At 38.7% G+C, this 20,188-nt stretch overlaps 1 protein-coding gene across 2 annotated transcripts in view; it reads left to right on the plus strand.

The window, feature by feature from the left end:
- GMDS (GDP-mannose 4,6-dehydratase) overlaps positions 1–20,188 on the plus strand; it is a 417,655-nt gene that overhangs the window by 58,284 nt on the left and 339,183 nt on the right. For both annotated transcript variants that reach the window (XR_004359692.1, XM_032702498.1), the window contains exons 2-4: positions 7,140–7,184; positions 12,041–12,128; positions 16,791–16,900. Coding sequence is in view for 1 of the 2 variants with exons in the window: in XM_032702498.1 (XP_032558389.1) it covers positions 7,140–7,184; positions 12,041–12,128; positions 16,791–16,900 (243 nt within the window). In the remaining variant the exon portion in view is untranslated. The remainder of the gene's footprint in view (positions 1–7,139; positions 7,185–12,040; positions 12,129–16,790; positions 16,901–20,188) is intronic.

Genomic DNA, 20,188 nt, shown 5'->3' on the forward strand with positions numbered 1-20,188 from the left:
GCAGAAGTGGTAGAAAGCCTGCTTGAGCCATCAGTGTGAGAGGCTGGTGCTACAATGGTTAAAACAGCTTTAACCTCTGTGACTGTATTCGGCTGCTGTAGAAAGAAGAAAAGAAAAAGAAGAAAAAATAAGAAAAATAAAAACGTAGCTCTGTTTAAGAATGAAATGGGTCCATTATTTCTGGTAGGATGTGTATTGAGCTATGGTCATAAGTTCAGGTGGCCTCCTCAAGTTACAGTAATAGCCATGTTACTGCTTTGGTTTTGGTTTTCCTCTGTAGGATGTTGAAGGTAAAGATGCCATGCTAAGATTTCATATTTTCCTCCTGATGTCACTTCACGGAATTACTCATTTGCCTTAAACATGAAAGACACAGAATGTCTTCCAAACCCAAAATTTCTGGGCTTTATGGTTTTTTACTGTGACAACTCTAAACTTTGAAATTTTGAGGTCAAAGTTACTCTTTTGGGGGTGTGGCCTGCAGCTTAGTCCTGGGTTTCCTGGTTTCTTTGCTTTGTGCAACTAGGTTTTGCATATTTGGGTTTCCATTGGGTAGTGTTTGAGGTTAGTTTGCATTTGTTGCATATTGAGGGGCTTTCCCCTGAGTTAGTGTTAGTCACCTAATGGGGCTGTTGGGTTAGTCTGGGTACTGGAGGGTGGACACATCCAGAATGCTCATAGCTGCTGCTGACTGGAGCTGCTCTTGCTATTTTGGAAAGGTGAAAGATCATCTGATACCAGTACCTTTCTGAAAGCAGGAGGAAATAGGGATGGGTAAAACAATCAAGCTTGTGGGTTTTAAAACTCTTATGTATTTCCCATTACAAACATTATAAGTAGAGGTTTTAATTTGCATGTGGAGTGTTGTCCATATGATTTGCATTTCCATGTTTATAGACACATTCTTCCAATCCCTGTGGTTTCACTAGTGAGGCAGAAAAATATAGCTAGGTTTCACTCAAATTCAGATTTCATAACTGTTTTGGTTTATGTTAGTATACTGCAGTCATTCATATTTGAAGAAAAAAGTAGGGTATTGTGGCTCATAACATGCATTGAGAAAAAGCTTGTTCTTTAAAATCTTCAAAAGGCTCTCTACTGATTCTATTCTTCTTCATAATAGTAGTTCTTTGGACATGTCTGAGAAGTGGTAGTTATTTTGAGTATTTTAATGTTAGAGCACACAGCCTGAGAGTTTAGGGACATGATTTTTAGGGTTTTTTTCTAAAAATCTGTCGAGCACCTGACTGTCATTACTGGGAAATTTGTGGTGTGTTTGGAAGTAACACACTAAGTGCCACAGTTCCCTGCAATCAAGAAAAAACCTTATACATTCAGTTCGTTGGTGCAACTTGTTTTTCCCAACCTGAGATATTTGGGTGAGGTTTGTGTGATAGATACAAGCCGTTTGATTATTGTAGAATATTGTATGTGGTTTAGACTAAAGATTTTAATATATATTCAAGTATCAACACTTGAAAAATAAGTCAGCAACATCGAGCTGACATACCTTACTGTTGTTGGCTTAACTTAAGCCAAAATTTAGAACTGGCTGCCTGTCCTAATGGTAAGGAGCAAACTTGAATTACAGAAGTTTATTCTGTTTATGTTGGCTTTAGAGAGGTTTGTTCTTTAGAGGAGGTGTCCGTGCTGAGGTTCACAGTAGAATAGCGATAAATATTGATGATGTGAATAATGTTGTTTTGGATAAAGACAACTGGAGGAATGAAGGAAGAAAAATGTGTTGTAGTCTGTAACTACAGTTGCAGTTCTTAATATAACTTAGTAGTGTAGCAGTGGAATAGTGTGTGAGGTCAGATGGGGCTTAGTCTAGGAAATAATACGGTGATTCACTTTTCCAAAGCAACTTGCTTTTGCTTTTAAACAACTCTTAATTGAAAAAGAACATAGTAATGTAATTAGAATGCTTTTGTTGTTGTTGCAAATGATAACTTCTCCTCCTCCTCAATTTTATTTTGTACTGAAGTTAATGAATTTTAAAAAAAACTTCAATTAAGTGAACAATCTTTTAAAACGAAGATTAGGGTTTTTTGTCATTTATTGCCTTTTGACTTTTTCTTTTGACAGCAGGAACAAAAGGACAGTTATATTTCTATTTTTACTTGACCAGAATACAAATCAAAATAGCAAAATAACTACTGCATTTGGAGGGTGGCAGCTTTAATAAATCAGTTAAAAACTTCAGAGTTCATAATTTTCCCTGTTTTCACTATGGGGATTTTTTATGAATGCTTTAATGCTTTACCTCAAGTATCACCTTGAAGACTTGAGACAAAGTGCAGCACTGTTCTGTTTATAGTAGCTGCAAAAAATTACTGATTTCCTCTGTAAATCACTGGAAATTATTAGAAGTATGCATTTTTCAACAAAAATAACACTGTATTACTCTCTTGGCTTTTTTTTCTTAAAGGAGACTTTTCTGGAGTGCTACAAAGAAATGAATTATTATTATTATGGATTGATATTAAAATCATTTAGATGTTGCTTTAGAATGGTATGTATTCCCTGCTCCAAAGGATCTGTCACCATACTTCAGTTTTGTAAGTCTCTGAAAAAGCATTGGCTTATAGCTTTGCAAAAGTTGAAAATTTGATGAAGCAACAATTTATTGTGCAAAGCACTAGTGGCACTGGTTCTGCATATTTTAATGGAAGTATAGATTATTCATTCAAACAAGGCTAAATGCAAATGGTGACGGTGCATTGTTGGTGATATTACTGGAGAAAGATGCCTTTAAGGCATAAAACCTGTGTCCCGTGGCTGAAAGTTTGCCTCTTCTCCACCTACTGTCCCCCAAACAGATTAATTGAACCTATCAAAATTTAACTTCAGCAGAGCACAGCTATAGTTTGTAGTTCAAAAGGAATTTAGAACTAAGAATGACCTTGATAATTGACACCATCTGTAGTTTGAACTTCCATAAACTCACCTTTCCAGTAATTCCTAAAGGCATGGCACTAGCCTCAATCAGTTTTGAATTTTATAAATAGAAGCACCCTTGGCCTTTTCTGTGGTATGTGGAAAATTGTTACACCTTTTTTCCAAAGGTGTAATGAAGTTGGAAAACTTGGTATTCTGTGGGGATGTTTGTTTTCAGTTGTTTATATTATTCCCCTGCAATTCAGAGCCCTTTCTCCTCAGTAATATAGTCATAATAAACTTGCATAATTTGTTAGGTCTTTAATTCTTTTTCCCTCCTTCTGAAAAGGCACTCCATACACTTCTCCTGGAGTTCTAGGAATAGTAATAAAAGAACCCTATTCCTCCTCCTCTTGGTCTCTTTTCCCTTGCTTTTTCATACATCTAGTACTTTCTTCCACTCCTCTTTATTAGCAGATCATAGGTAGGATGTTATCTAGTTCTTGAATCCAGGAGCTGTGTGGAACAGTGTTGGGACTGCCCATATCAAGGGAAGAGGATGAAGATGTCTTCCATTTCAGGTTGCTTTTACAGCCTTCTCTGAATGTGTCAATATAAATTCAAAATAAGTTCATTACAAATGGAGTTTCCCTGTGTAAAACAGTACAAAATAAAGGATATTTGTTAAACAGGCTATTTAGTTCCACTTGTTTTCAGTTTTCTGTATAAATTGTTCTGTTCTTTGCTCATGGATCAAGTCAAACTTGATACTGTTTTTATTCCAGATGATTGTGGCAAAGCACTGTCTATCTTGTTTATGTCTCAATTTCTTCACCCCGTTGGAAGAGGTTTTCTTTGATGGTTTCAAAGCTTATTTTAGTTCTTGACTTTAACTACTGTATTAAACATAAAATATTGCATCCTAAAATTGTCTCACGCTAGTTTATGTGACTGTTTTCTTTTGTCTGGGAATTTTACAGACATGTTGTAAGGCAGCTGCAGTTGGAAACCTGCTGCTGTGTCTTGGAAGCCCGCTGAAGTATCATTCTCTGCATGAGCTTTCAAACTACTATTTGGCTAAAGACAGCATAGTGAATCTTTAAGTCTGAGGTGTTAGAGTGTACTGATGCGGAACTGTTTCAGCTGAGGTGGTTTGTTTAATCAATCTTGTTGAACTGTTTTGATCGTTCAAGCTGGAACATATCTGCACGGAGCCAGGTCTCATTACAATCCTACTTAAAGGCAATTTGTAGGCAATTTTCTTTTAAGACTGATGTTTTGTCCGCAGACAAAACCTGCTTTTTTCATCCGAGATTTTGTTGATTTGTTATAAATGGAATAGTATTAGCTGGGTGCTTTACATTAGCAAAACTAAGCTGTCAAATGTGACACGTCTGAAGCAGAATAGCATACTGCCCAGTGGAGGGACACATTAAGTAAGCACTCTGGTCTGTATAGACCCTGGTTTTTTAGGTTTTGTGTTTGGCGTGGGGAGTAGAGTAACTATCCATAGCTACCTCAGTGATCTGATTGGGGTCCGGGTGTACTAATACCTTGCTGGTTGCATGTGCTACCTAAGCTGGTCCTCTTTGGGTTTTTTCAGTCCTGAAGAGGACATAATGTAGTTTTGGGGTAAAACACTTAACAAAATAGGATCAAGGTCATTACAAGCATTTCTTGTGAAGACCCTGCTTCCCAGTCTCCAACTTTACAGGTCATACCAAGCCATGCACTTCATGCTGGTCTGTTCCTACTCAGATACAAACCTGGAATGAATGTTTGTCATTATGTGGCTCAAAGCAAAATGTGCTAACCATAACAAAACCTGAGTTTTGTTGCTAAACACCTAGTTCCTTTAATATTCCTTTTCTGGCTCAGTCATTCCTGAATTTTGAAAGCTCTGTTTGTAGTATAAATGGAAATTAATAGCTTTGATAATAGAATTTATATGTGTAATGCAGTCTCCTATGGATTAAGGTTTAAATCACTTAACAGAGCTTACTTAATATTGTGTACTCTCTGACCTCATTAGAAAAAGATGGAAACTGTACTGTCCTTACCAGCTGCAAACTCTTGACACTTTGATCACTGTTCTGATTACCATTTGCATTGACAGGCTGCTGTTCTGAAAAGAAAAGGAAGGGAAACATGAAACCTGGGAGCCACGTGTGATATGGTATCTCAGCGCAGGACAGCATGAATCTGCACTGTGTGTGATTACCAGACAGTAAATCAGCTGTGCTGTGCTAGAGCCAGAAAGCAGTAGCTTTCACACTTGCTGCCTGTTTCCCACTCATTGTAAAGCCCTGCCCTATCACTTGATAGACCTGGAAAGGAAGCGCAGAGGAAGCAAGTGCCACTGATGGTTCAAAATGTTCCAGGGTGACTGGAAACTTTGAGCAATGGCCTGGGTGAGAAGAACAAGACCTTATTGACAGGGTTCAATCCTAGTCAAGTCTGTTTCCCATCAGCTTCCTAAGTAATCACAGCCTTTCTTTTTTTCATCTCCTTTGCACTCTCTGGACCGAGTCTCCCACTTTCACCTCCTGCTTTATTTGATTTATTTTTTTTTTTATTTTAGTGGACTGAGCAACCAAGGAGAACTAGGAAGTTTTCCTCCCTCTACTAAATCCTGGAGGAATTACTAATGAAAAAGATGACAAAATCATTCAAGATAGCTGTCATCCCCTGCTCTGGCCCCATGTTCCTCCACATTTTCCATTGAATATTCTTCGAATTTCTCCTTTCAGTAGGGTCTTGTTCCTATTATTTGATGTACAGAAGTACATATGGTTCCAGTGATGCCACGGCAGATGTGGTTTGTCATGTTCTCAGTTAATGGGTGTCATAGACTGATGGCTGTTGTTATAGGGCTGTAGCCCTGTAAAATTTTGTGCATACACACGTGTACATATAGTGGGAGAAGTATGTAAGCTGAGACTTTCTTGTTTTCAAGCTTTCTAGACTCTGTAAGACTTTACACATAAATTAACTAATTTTTTTTTGAATGCTGAAGTTTTAACCATAGAGCAACATGCCCCTTGTACACTGCACTGTGCCATTTTGCATAGATATACCCAGGGTTTTGCCATCAGTGCAGTAAACAGTCTCTACTGGCAGTTCTACTGCTCTAGGGCCTCCTAGTGCTTCTCAGATTTCTTACTTCAGTATCTTTTTCTCCTTAGGCTCTCTGTGAGACAAAAAAGGTTCATTTAATCTGAGGTAAAAAAAAAATTCTCTGAAGAAACATGCTTTTAAAGGACAACCACAGAGGTGTCTCTTTGTTTTGCACTTAGATGCTCTGGCCATGATCACGACAGAGCAGATCCACATAACAGGGTTTAAGCACGTAAGCATATGTGGCATCTCAGTGATTTTATGGTCTTTTTGTAGCAAGCCATTTGGATCTGGTGAAATACATTTGCATATTAAAGGAACAAACAATTCAAAAAGTCAGTGAGAAGATGCAGACTTTGAGCATGAGTAATATTCACTGAATTGGACAGTGAGAACTCTTTTGGAGGGGTAAACTTTACTGGGTTTGTGATAGTGTATACACATTTATAAAGATGATGTGACTTACTGTGTTTGGTAATCCTGGCAGTGCTCATACCAGAAAAAACATCTTATTGCAGGAAAATGTGCACTAGCATGTGTTTTAAAGTATTGTCTTCTGGGGAGTTTATTAGCTGAAGTTTGACAAGGATGTAAATGAAAAAAAAAAAAAAAAAGAAAATTCCTAAAAATAAACAGCCCAAATTCTCAACCCTCAATGATACATAAAATGTGACCGCGTGTGCAAGGGAAATGCAAGGGAAATGCCAGCGTGACGCAGTGCTACAGAGACATATTGGTTCGCAGAGTATGCCAAGCTTGCACTACTTTGGTTTTAAATATTCTTCCTTCCTTATGTCCAAAATAGTTCCTATTCAATAACTCTGGTTAGGATATTTTGGAAAGATGTCCCCAGGCACTTCATAATGGAACTTGGGAAGAAATTCAAGAGACAGGAGTTCTCAACTAGCATTTGTAAGCAAGTTATCTTAAAATATGCTGCTGCTTAATATAAAAGTAACTAAAAAGAGTCTATAGTTTTTTTAGGCCAGTATATGAATCTGGAGAAGTCAAAGTATATGCTTGTTACCCCATCAACTCACTACAAGGTTATTTTTTTCCCTTTTTTGAGATCTTAAGCAGTCCAAATCTCTCAGGCCTATTCAATGTGTTTCTAACATTTTCCTATGTCTTACTATTCCCAGGATGGATCGTACTTGGCTGAGTTCCTGTTGGAAAAAGGCTACGAGGTGAGTGACTCGGTGACTGGTTGCAGGCTGATGGAATCATTTGGATGCTGCAGCTCCGTCCGGCTTCCTCTGCTTCTGTCCTTCTCTGTGTATGTTTTCCACTCCAGCCCTAGATAACAAATCAAAACTCCAGAGAGGAATGTGCAACATGGCCTGTAATCGTGCCAGGTTATTGTACTATTTATCATCTAATGTCCACTAGTGGATTCCCCCTTCTCCTCAGGGTACAGCTGCTTTGCATGTTTCCCGCCAACTCAGATAAGCAGTGACCTGCGTGAGCCAAAACTGTAAGGAATTAGGGAATAATTTATTATGCAATGTACCACATAAAGGAATAAGAATCTCTTGTTTGTTCTCTTTTCCCCCCTCTCTTTTCACAGTAAAGGCCCTTTTATTTTGGCAGTTATATTTCAGCAATGAAAACCTTGCATTTTGCTTTCTCTGTTTAAAAAGCAAAAGAAAACCCCAAACAACAAACCCAAAACAACCTGTATTTTGGTAGAGTTGCTTTCTACCTTTTCTCTTGGATTAATTATATTCTTGCTTAGCATATGATTTTTTCTTATCTTTTCCTTGAATTAAAGAGAGTCTGATTCCTTCTTGCTGCATACTTTTCCCTGGCAAAAATCACATTTCTTGTGACCCAGCAAAGCAATAATCACATTGTTGCCATCTGTATGATTTGATGTGTTTGAACTGATGTTGACATAAATGTAAGAATATTTGCCTTCTCAGTCATGAAAGATGCTTCCAAAAGGTGCAATAATGCAAGGAGAGGGGTGATCAAATTCATTTTGTCACAATGTAGTATTTTCTGGGGTTTTAGTAAAAGCTAATGCTTGTTCTAATATTGAATTTAATTGCTTCTGTTGTAATACTGCTTCATAGCTTAGTGAGAAGTCTCTTTTCAGCCAGTCTGTGCTTTTCATGCTTTTGCACCAGGTTAATCTTGCCTTGCTTATTCCATCCTTTCTCCTGCTTTGTTGACTGATTTGCTTATTGATATTGGCTTTTCAGTGTTGTAAATTGATTTTTTTTTTTTTTTTTTTTTTACTATTTCTTCATTCCATTTGTGGAAGAGACACATCACTGTGGTTGCTTCTGCTCATTGTCATGGCTAGGCTTCATGAACGAAGATTTAGGAAGGCTCTACCCACATTTGTTACAAGCACGCTGGTGGCTAATGAGGCCAATACGAGATAGACATATCCCATTGCAAAATGCACAGCAGAAAGACTCCTTAGGTGGTGTATTCTGCAAGACACGGTTCTTTCTGCATTGTCTTTTCTCCTCGAGAGTGATCCTGCGTGTGTTCTCAAAGGCATCAGCAGCGTTATAGATGGTGTGTCTCCAGGCCTCCCGATTGGAGGCCAGAGTAGACCAGTTATGGTGATCAATGTGGCCAAGGCTGAGGTGTTGTTTCAAGGAGTCCTTGTATCTTTTCTTCGGGGCTCCTCTCGCAGCAGCCAGTGGCAAGTTCACCATAAAGCAAGATCTTAGGGAGGCGGTGGTCCTTCATCCTGGAGACATGTCCAGCCCAGCGCAACTGCGTTCTCAGCAACATGGCCTCAATGCTTGTGACTGCTGCTTGTTCTAGAACAGATGTGTTAGTCACATAATCTGACCAGTGGATGTTTAGGATTGTGCGGAGACAGCGTTGATGGAAGCGTTCTAGGAGACGCAGGTGGTGGTGGTAGATGACCCATGATTCAGAACCATATAAGAGAGTAGACAGCACTATGGGTCTGCAAACACTGATCTTGGTACTTTTCTTCAAGTGTTTATTACGCCATACTCTTTTGTGGAGTTTTCTGAAAGCACTCTATGCCTTTGCTAACCTGTTGTCTATCTCTCTGTCAGTCATACCATCCGAGGAGATGAGGCTGCCTAGGTAATTAAACTGCTGGACTGATTTGAGCTCTGATTGGCCAATGGTGATATGGGGATGATGGAAGACTTCCTGAGGCGCAGGTTGATAGAGTCAGATATGGCAGTGCACTTTCTGAGCCCTTTCTAATAAAGAATGGTGTGAAACGAGGTTGCTTCTGCTACTTTGAAGGCAAAAGCACATACTCTCTCCTAGTCCACAATGAAGCTGGGAACTGCCAACAGCAAATAAAATGAAATATAACCCCTTCCACAATAGAAAGGTTACTGTATTTGGGTAGAGATTTTTTCTTCTGTTCCTAAACTCTCTGTCACTTTCTTGGAATTCTTTCCTGTGTTCCCAGTTAGACATCTCTTCTTTTGAATAACTGAACACAAGAGCGCACGTGATAACTGATTGCCTCCCTAAGCAAGATGCTTCATTTAACCTGTTTTGTTTTGTTTTGTTTTTTAATTTCAATCTATTTAAAGATCTGGGCCTGTTGGGAAAAATCCACTGATCTTACATTCTTAACCAGATTAACCAGTTTGCACACATTGTGGCTTGTCACAGAGTTTGCATTTCACCTGTCCCATGCAGACAAAGGTATCTTTCATCAGTTTTTTTACAATTACACTGCTGTCATGGATTAAGCATTTGACAGGTTTTCCTGTGCATACCAGAAAAAGGAGTGGGAGAAAAAAAAAAAAAGAAAAGAAGGAAAAGCAGAGTTCACATGCTTTCTTGTTATTGCTGGATGCAACAGGCTCTCTGGGTTTGTCTGTTTGCTGAAACTTCTGAAGTCCTGGGATGATTGCATTTAGCACATCTCATTGGTCGAATGTTGGAATCACAGTCATTCAGCTGACACAAAGCTCTTGCAAGCCCAATCTTTCATCAAGCTTTGAGCTGGCAAGATTTGACTTACTGATTAATCGTTCACATGACCTTGAATTTTAGCATGATTTAATTCAGAGATAGATAATTGAGTGCTCAAAAAGTCCCTCATCAGAACCTTAAGCCAAAATCTTTAATTTTACTAGAAAAATCACAGCATCATTTAGGTTGGAAAAGACCTCTGAGATCATCCAGTCCAACTGTTAATGCAACACAGCCAAGTCCATCACCAAACCATGTCCCTAAATGCAAGATCTACATGTCTGTTAAGTACCTCCAGGGTTGGTGACTCACCCGCTTCTCTGGGCAGCCTGTTCCAGTGTTTGGCAACCCTTTCCATGAAGAAATTTTTCCTAATATTCAGTCTAAACCTCCCCTCTTGTAGAGCACCTCAGTTAGCTTCCTTTAGAATAATTTGTTGCTTTAAAATTGTGAAGTCTGATATTTTACTCAGCAAACTTAGTTCATTTGAGTACTCAAAATATTTCCAGCATCTTTTGTAAAGCTGAAGTTATTATGAAAGTGTCTTCTTTTTTTTAGGTAGTGTTTCTCTGTAAACCTTATGTCCCTATAAATTATCCACACATTCTATAACTAATTATTTTGATATGGCTTTTGACTACATATCTTTGAAAATTTGTCTTCATAAATTCATTATTTGATGAAAATTTCTTTTACAAGGTATGTTTCTCAGTGCCTCATTGATCTTCAAAGTGCAGATATTTGAATTGTAGAACATGGTATGTTGTGAGTGTGCTGTGTAACAGGGCACACAAGAGATTTTATGCAAGGAAATTGGCATCATAAATTTGACTTGCAGTTGTAAAGATGACTATTGAGCTGGTTTTAGAGATTTTGACACCAAAATATCATTCTTAAAGCAGCAAACTGGTCTCAATCTGCAGCTGTGTGCACTTTTCTACTCATTTAAATTTTTGACTTATGATAGAATGCAAAATGTTTTCTGTGTCAGTAAGCATAGCTTGTGTTATGTGTAAAATGAAAATCCCCAAACCAAACCAAAGCCCTAAACACTACCTGTTCCTGCTGCTCTGTTCTTGCAGGTACAAGTTAACAGGAAGTGAGAAAGTAAAGCAATGGCCTGACCAAACCAAGTGTAGGATACATCAAAGTGTAAGGGATCACTTTCAGAAATAAAAGGCAGGGAGAGTTGGAGGACAGTCAGATGCTTAAGCATCTTTCACTTGTACAAGAGCAACTTCTACAGCTGATAACCTAAGCTAATATGAATTTTAGCAGCAGGCATCATGGTCCTGTCTTACAGGAGAGGAGGAAACAGGGTCAGTGTTTGAATTTCTCTGATGTATTAGACAAAAATGATCTTTTCTTTAGTGTTAGTCAGAACCAGTGGGGCTTTTTTTTCCCACCAACTTATTTATCGTGGCTGCTTAAAGGAAATTCCCAAGCTGGATTTCAGCCTCAGGCTTGTCTGTGTGTCACGTAACCCACTGGAGAACACTGACTCATGAGGTCCACAAAACAGCGCTGACTGTTCTCGCTGTTCTTCCAACACCCCAGGAAGTGAATGACAGCTGATTTCTAAAATACATTTGGGCCTTGCAGCTGCTGCTCCTTCTTTCCCCTTGTCTTTTTCTTCCCTTCTCTCTTCTCTGCTCACTCTCTCCTTTCCATAGTCCCATCTCCTGCTGCTGCTTTTTCCATGCCATTCATCTCTGCCTCCAGAAAGTCTTCACTGCAACCAGGGAGAAATGCTTTTCTTGGCATTCACATATTTCTTCTCCAATGCTGGTAATAACATCAAGTATCACACACTAGGAGATGGTGCTCTAGGGCAATTCAATATGTTTTCTGTACTGTGTGTGATGTTCCGCCTGCTAGTGGTATCAGCAAGGGAGAAGGGGAAACCACTCGAGTACTCAAGTAAATATGATGGCATCTCCAAGTATGTTATTATTTGGATAACTGCCCACCTGTAGGAATAGATACAACCTCTGATTACCTGATATAAGGGTTAGGTCTGTGTATATGAATATTTTGAGTGATGGTGATAAACACTTTCCTCTTAATGTTTCCCACTTATCTTTTGCATCTTAACTTGTTCAATCCCCAGGTGCATGGCATCGTTCGTCGGTCTAGTTCTTTTAATACAGGCCGGATTGAACATCTCTATAAGAACCCACAGGCTCACATTGAAGGAAGTAAGATTTTTTTTTTTTTTATTTAAGGTGGTATATGTTATTTAGTCTGTTCTATGAGCTTGGTGGAGAAAGGCCCCCGGGAGAAGGGAGGGAATCCCATTTTCCTCTGCTTGTGTTAGCTAGCTGCTCTATCTGAGAAAGAAAAGGGACCATTTTTCTCTGAAGATGTGGTATGAAGTATAGATGCTCTTGTGTGTGTGAATTACAAAGAGTGGAAAATATGAGGGGCCCAGGAAAGCACTTTGTTGTGTAGAAATGCTGCCACAGTTCACACATAGCTGGGCAGTGGCAGTTAAAAAATGGCTGGGCCTGCAAAAAGCTATGTGAGGTTAAAAACACTGAAATGTTAGAATAGTAAAATGGGGGGTTTTTTTGAGGCACTTACCTTAAGTACTCCAATTCTGTTTCCTCATGAGCTTCTGAGTGTCTGATGGAGGTGAAGGCTTGGAAGCAGCCTGTATGACAGCACGAGTAAGATGTGATCAGTTCTTTCTGATGACAGGAAGAATGAATCTTTGGACCTTTATGAATTTCTGTGCGCAAGGAAGTGATTACCTGCTTTTCCTGAAGGAAAGGCATTGCTCCTGGAAATTTGCTGAAAATTTACTGTATTCTCTATTACCACTGATAATTTGGGAAGTTGAAATTATTACCTTTAATGTACATATTGTAAAAATTGTTTGAGTATTTTACCTTGAAGAAGGTTAAGTGGTCACTTAATGAGAAGCAGCTCAAACGTTGGATGGGTCCAGTTCAGCAGAAGGACTGAGCACTTTAGCAAGCATATAGTTCTCTATGCTATGTGTATTTTGTAGGGTTGTTGTGCTGGTTTAAGGGTAAACCATCAGGGGAAATGAACTCAACTCAAAGGAGAGATTATAAGTCAGAATAACAATTTAATAAAATGATACAATAAATGCGATTATACAGACAAACAGTTGGTTTTAACCCACAAAACCCAAATGTATAAACCAGCACCCTGGGGCATGAACAGAGTGGTGTTCGTTGGGCCCCCTGAGTCCAAAGTAAAAGGAGAGGGAAAAAACCTGTTGGTGAGAGTGCTGTTGCAGTCTGGTCAAGAGTGGTGGTTGGAGTCCGATTGAGAGTGGTGGTTGCAGTCTGGTTGAAAAGTGGTGGTTGCAGTCTGGTTGAGAGCGGTGATCTGCAGTCTTTCTCTGGATCCCATGAGTGGTTAAAAAAGTCCCAAGACCCCAAGATTATATATCCTCCAGTTCAGGCAGGAATGCCCAGTACCTCCCTCAGGGTGGGGAGTTCCACAGTGGATGTGAGGACAGGGAGGCACCCTCCTATCTCGCAGGCCTCTTAACACCCCGTTTATAGGCTGAGGAGTCAGGCTGCTCTGGGCAGAGGGTGTAAATCGTCTATTGATAACAGTTTCTGGGAAATGGCATGGAAGACTATAGAATACACAGTTTTGGGTTACACCCATACAGTGAGGATGGGTGTAACAGATACTGGTCCCAGCTGTTCTAACTAGACAATTGTGCAGACTGGAGCTGTCCTAAATAATCCAATTTAAGGTATTGTTAACACTAAATATCTCCATGGTGTAAATAAATCATGTTTATGAAGTCTGCTTCACACCATGGTTGAACAGAGCTTATTTTTATCAAGTTGTAATACATAATGTAACTTATAGATTTCACTTGATCTTTGCTTGTGATTTTCAAAAAAAAAATACTTAATTTCTTACATGACTCTGACATGGTATTTGCTGTGAATAGTTGCTACTTACTTAAAATATCTGATTAAGACAGGGGTAAAATTGAATAAAATATCTTCATGAAAAATGCTGAAACCTGTTTTTCTGTCAAGAACAATGTAAGAACTGTTTCCCATGATTTGTATTCTTGGCTCATGAGGTAAAATGAAGCAAATGAAATGAAACAGGAACCTGTGCATTGTGAGGACCATCTTGTGAATATGAAAAGTGATTTGAGAAGACAATGTAGACTGTGATAAATACATACACAAACATTTAAGGAAAGGGATGGAAGAAAGAAAAAGAAAGCAGACGCTGAAGTTTTTTCCCCATTTCTTATCTCATTTTCCTTTAACTGAAGAATGCAGCTATATGAATGAGAGGAGGAGAAGGAATTGGACTTGGAATCTCAGGAAAGGCTGCTCCATGGAAACTCTTTGGAAACAATGGGTTTCCAGGCACTACTGGAGGAAGCAAAGAGGCAGTAGTCATTATGTGAGCAAACCTGAATTTTATCTTTACCATATGTGTTCTTCCCTTGAAGAACTGATCACATGTTGCAAGATAGTACTCTTCATTGACAGTGAACTTCTATATGAAAAAAAAGTAGGAAGCACAAGAAGGAAAAAAAAAGTGCTTCCTGAAGCAAGTCCTCCGGCTGTTGCTTGCTAAGGAGGTTCTCAGATTGGTTAATAGTACTAAGGCCCAGAGGTTTTGACATTTGATCTGTGTTTAAAAATTTGTGCACCAAACAAGCCCCAATTCTAGTACGTCTTTCCACTTAGCCTATTACTCTTGAAAGACCTCTTTTTCATGAATCAGAAAATGGACATAGCTTTATGCTCTGTTTCTCCTCAAAAAAGCAATGTGGACAAGAAGCTTTGAAGACTTGATGGCAGACCAAAATGATCGCTCCCCCTGAGAGCATTAAATTTAAGGTAATAGTGGGAGGGTATCTCTGTTGCTTGGCTCAGCCCAGCTAGCAGCCCACCTTCCCCTGAGAAGCTCTGAAACTGTACTCTGCCTTGGGGATGATGGCAGAACTGCATGTGTAGGAAGAGGAAAACAGGCTGTGGCACCTCTTTCCTGCATAGCAGCTGCCTATGCTGGAGGGGAACTAGTTGCTCTTGCAGACCTCAAGGCTCTTAGAGAGCTGCTGCTGCTCCCTGAGCCTCCTCTTGTAACAGCCTCCTCTTCCCACAGGCGGAACTACTTTCATGTATTGAATTTAATTTAGGAAACAGAACAGTTGTATTCCATACCAGTGGAAATGTGTGTTCTAGCACAGCCTCTATAGAACTGGTGTCAGCAATGAAGGTAGCCCACAATGCAGATAATTGAGGGGTATGCACAAGAATGGTCACAAACTGCTTGCCAGCCTTCATATTAAATCACAGTTATCACTTTAAAAAAAAAAACAACAACAAACTTTTGTTACCATTCCATTACCTGTTAGCCACAGCTTCAACTGGGTCTGAAGTGTCGTCACAATGTCTTTTTCAAGCAATGTGGGATGTAAAAGCAAATTTCAGGAATATACCATGGCTGTATGACTTTTATCGACCTGAAGAGCCTCAACAACCTGTTATAAGGGAATGTACAGGGCTGAACATCTGAGAAATGCGTTATCTGTAACTTCTTTGCTGCCTTATACTGTTTTGAAAAAAAAATTAAAGATAAACCTAAACCATATAAATAATAACAAGTTTACATATCTCTGCAACAATTAAAAATGTACTGTGCATTCCTGTGATAGTCTCTTGTAATAAGCCTGGTATTTCAGGACTTAAAAAAAGGAAGAAAATAAGTAATCAAGTTGATTAAAGCTGTAGATGATACAGTCCCAGAAAAGTGGTGACCATCGTCAAATGGAAAAACTGCTAAACTATACTGAAATAGGAATTTCTTCATTTTCCTGGAGTTTGGGCAGTGCAAACATAAATTTATTAAGGTCATAAACATGAAATGAAAACCTATATGAATATGGCAAGTAAATATAAACTTATAACTTAGTTATAAGTTTTTATTGGAAAGGTATGTCAATAGCAGTGGGGGTGATTTTTTTTTTCTTTTTAAATAAGAGCAAAAAGAGATCTGTTTCTGTGAATTTCACTTTTGCAATATCTTCTTGACAGGTCAGGGTCTGAAATCAAGCACAATTTGACAAACCAGTGCAACTTACTCTCTTAATTTTGATGGGAGCTCTTGCCCACTTTCTTATGCACAAATCAGAAAGAAACTTAAGTTAGGACAGGGTAAATAACAGCTGCATCTAGCTGCATTCAAAATTTTGAATTTTGTGTAGTACCATGAAGCATGTTTCATTGACAATTGAATTGTCTTCTGAAATTGCTTTCCAGTGTGTATCTGTATTTTTTGAATGAAAAACAATAGTAACAAATGCAGCAGGTTGTACTGTAATGTTATCTAAATGTTCATCTTGTAGATACCTTAGGCACTTGTGTTGTGAAATGACTCGCAGTGAGAAATTTAACATGTGCAACATCTTGGGAAGAAGAAGAAGAAAGCTGTTGATGTATGCTTAAGAAGGTGTTAAAACCTTTGTGACTGACAGATTGGAAGCCCAAATTAAAAATGCCCTTTTTTTGTGGAATTCTATATATGACATTGAACTAATTTATACAACCTGAGTAAATGAAGTGTAAACTAGTTATTCGTTTTAAACAAGTGATATAAATGTTGCTAGATAAATCAGACTATTGAAAAGAGAACCTAAAATGGTATTCATTACTCCTATGGAGAAATGTACTTTGTGCTTAAAGCAGGAAAAACCACCAAGCAAAACCATGTTTAGCTGATGATCTCTTAACTTTTTCCGATAGATATTTACTCAGATTTTATCGTAAAATAGGATTTGGACCAAGAATGTAGTATTGTTCTGAGATTAAGTGTATTAACTCTGTTCTTAAACTCTGAAGACATGAAGCTGCACTACGGGGATCTCACTGACAGCACCTGCCTGGTGAAGATCATTAATGAAGTCAAACCCTCTGAAATATACAACCTGGGAGCTCAGAGCCATGTCAAGGTGAGTAGCCTCTGGCAACAAGAATTGTGAATGTGTGGTGGCGGTAGTGGTATATTGCCTTGATTATTTTAGACTGCAGCATTTATAGCCATTTTAACAACTGCTAACTTCAAGAGGTAAACACTGCTTTAAATCAAGATAGTTGTGCTTGCTGCAGTGCTAAGTTACTGCACGAGTTTGCTACTGAATATATATTATGATGTCAATAGTAGAGGTTGAATTGTCATTGTCAACAAAATCAACTGGTTTAAAAATCTGATTTTTCTGCCATATGAAACAACTTTTGCTGTGGAGTTTGCTGCTCATCAGACCTAGTGGAGAAGTTATGCAGTGTTCTTAGGCCAAACAGTGCTTAAAACAACATGATTAGGTTTATTTAAAATCAATACATATATCAGAATGTGTCACTTCTAGAAAGCCTTTACCTATACCAGTTTTCATGCAGGTGGTATTCTTTGAAAGACTGAGAAACAGCTCTGCTGCTACTTGCAGTATTATGAAACTGTTGGGGTTTTGATTGTAAAAATCAAGTCGGAGAAACTAGAACAAGAAGGGCTTGTTAAAGATTAGTCACTTGACCTTGGTAAGTACTGCTGCATCAAACGGAAAGGAAATTAATAGTAGAGATGATAACTTTAATTTGTTTTTTATGTTTGTTAAGCTACTTTGCTGTATTATGGAAAATCTCAGTTTACTAACAGGTGACCTTTATTTACTTGCAAAATACTTATTCATTCTTCATTATTACAAACTGAAGCTGATGGCCAGGTACCAAATTGTCATTAAAATAAATTGTGTGTTAGTCATATGTCCTGTCATGACTGTGTGAGATGTGAAAGTATTCTAAAGTGTTAATATTCCCTGGCTTCTCTTGAGCTGAGAAGTGAAGGAGCGTTTAAACTTCATGAAAATCAGTTTGCCTTTAGTTTTGTAAGTCAGCCTTCCTACGAAAAGCAGCTTGTTGTTCCTATCATTCTGTAAGCCTTGAAACCCAGCAAGAGGAAATCATGTTGAAAGAATACAGTTGTTGACAACACAAACAGCAGAATATAAAGACGAAATGAGAATAATTTTGCTTATAATTTGCTTGCATGATTGAATTATCCAGCTTGCTCTGTGGTAAACATGGGTCTGGTTGGGTTTATTAGCTCAAGTAGAGCAGTATAACCACAAGGCTATATGAATCCAAGGGCAGCCTTGGTCCAGAAGGCGATTGAACTGCTGTTTTGCAGAGTGAAACCTGAGCCAGCAAACTATGCTGGAGTATTTGCAGTTCACAGCTAGGTGTCCCAGCATTCCTTTTCTTGAACTGGTTAGCTGTATAGCAATCTCCATGGAAATGACCTGTCCTCCTTAGATGATGTTAGCGTGGTACTAATATTCTAGTACCAAGCTACCTCCATGTGGCTGCTGCAGCTCAATCACAGCACTGAGGTGGCATGAAGGGGAAGGTGGTGGTGGTGATGCTGATGCTGCTATAGATATTTCCATGACTCTGTCATGGGATACAGGAAACTTCATTCCTCAAATATCTCACTGCATGACCATTTTGAAGCCATGAAGATCTGACCCAGTCTTAGCTTTTGGAAATCTAATGTGTCTTGAAGGACAATGAAAATGGCTCTCTTAGAAGCTAACCTGCATGCAACAGGCCTATACTTAAGCAAAGTTAACAGTCCTATATGAAGTCTAGATGGACTTCTTTGAAGTGTGCTCGCTTCCTAGCATCTCCAGTAGTACTTCTGTTATTGCAGTTGAGGAGAGAAGGTAGGCACCCCAAATCTGTTGACTCAGGTGATTGGGGGACTTGACTATGGTATTGGTAGGACTTAAAAACGGTCCAACTGTGCTTACCATTTTAAAACAATTGCCAGTGCTGAAAGAGGGAGTGGAACCTGGCCATCTGTTCAGGTGAATGTCTTCACCAGAGACCTGAACAGCTCTTACTATTAAACTTTGGTTATATAAACTTACTGGGTTTGCCTGTGTGCATCATGTTTGGGGAAGGAGGGAAAGGAACTTCTAATCTTAGCTTGCTTCATGTTCTGGTGGCTTTGAGTCAGTGACATCTTCAGTATTTTTTTAGTGGTGTTTATGTTGGCTTGTGTTTATGCAGAATAAAGTTTTCTATCACTCTCACTTCCAGTTAGTTTATGTGAGCCATGCTGAAATGAAGGAAAATAAAATCATAGGAAGTTGGTCTGGTTTCCTGTAGGAAACCAATGAAGATGAAATTGGTTCTTGGAATGAACCCACAGTAGTCTGGGAAATACTGTCAGAGAAGACGTTTTTCTGAATCATAAATAGTGAGGACTGTGACTCATAAAGTAGGTCACTGGGAGGCTGATCGGGTCTTGTACATGGGAGAAAGTGAGAGAAGACTGAAACTTGTTTCTTATTAAAAACAGTAAACTTAACAGAATGATATCATCAGTAGGAACAAATTATCCAGTGTACATTCCTGTCTGTTTTGGTGAGAAACAGGGATTAGCTCTCTGCACCGTGTCTTTGCCATTGGATGTTCAGAAAACAGTGGCACATTCACTTCATAGTTACTAAATAAACATTTCAGCCTCATTTTCTCTATCCAGTCTTTATATGTCCTCCTCCTTTGAATTTTAGTTCATTGGGAATCTGATGTGCTGACTGTGATTTGTTTTCATTTAATTTGGTTTCATGGTAGTGATTGTTTACAGTATATTAATTCTAAACAATAATCTATTATTGTGTATAGTAGCATGCAGATGGCTTAATTCAAATTCTGTTATCCAGAACTCTATACTCATATCCCTCTGTTTGTTGAATGTCTTGAAAATAAATTATCCAAATGATAGGTTGGCTAAAATGATGTAAATGTCTCTTCTTGCACAGGTTTCAGAGGAGGCACACACATAGAAATAAGGTTGTAACTGGTTTTTCCCGAAGGACAGATGGTCTCATCAGTACTTGACTGTGCTCTAAGATTTTCTTTTTGAGTTGTATTGAACTAGGGAAGCTGGCAAATATTTTTTGACAAATTTCTGAATCCAAAAGGCAGTGTAACCTTAGTAAAAGATACCTTGCTTTCAGCACTTGAAACTTTTTTAATGTATCTGAGCAGTTAAATGTAGGACTGAAGAAATGGCTCTGGTTTTATGGCAATTGCTTTCCTAGGAGTCAAGTATTAAATAGCCTAGTAATGCATAGGTCTTCAGAGCTCAGGGAGGAAAATTCCAACTTATGCAAAAGCCTGTGCTCACCCATGTCTCTTATTACATCGTGAAGTTATAGCTTGCATGCTGTTTGGTG

Source organism: Chiroxiphia lanceolata, chromosome 1, assembly GCF_009829145.1.
Source record: "Chiroxiphia lanceolata isolate bChiLan1 chromosome 1, bChiLan1.pri, whole genome shotgun sequence".
NCBI lineage: Eukaryota > Metazoa > Chordata > Aves > Passeriformes > Pipridae > Chiroxiphia > Chiroxiphia lanceolata.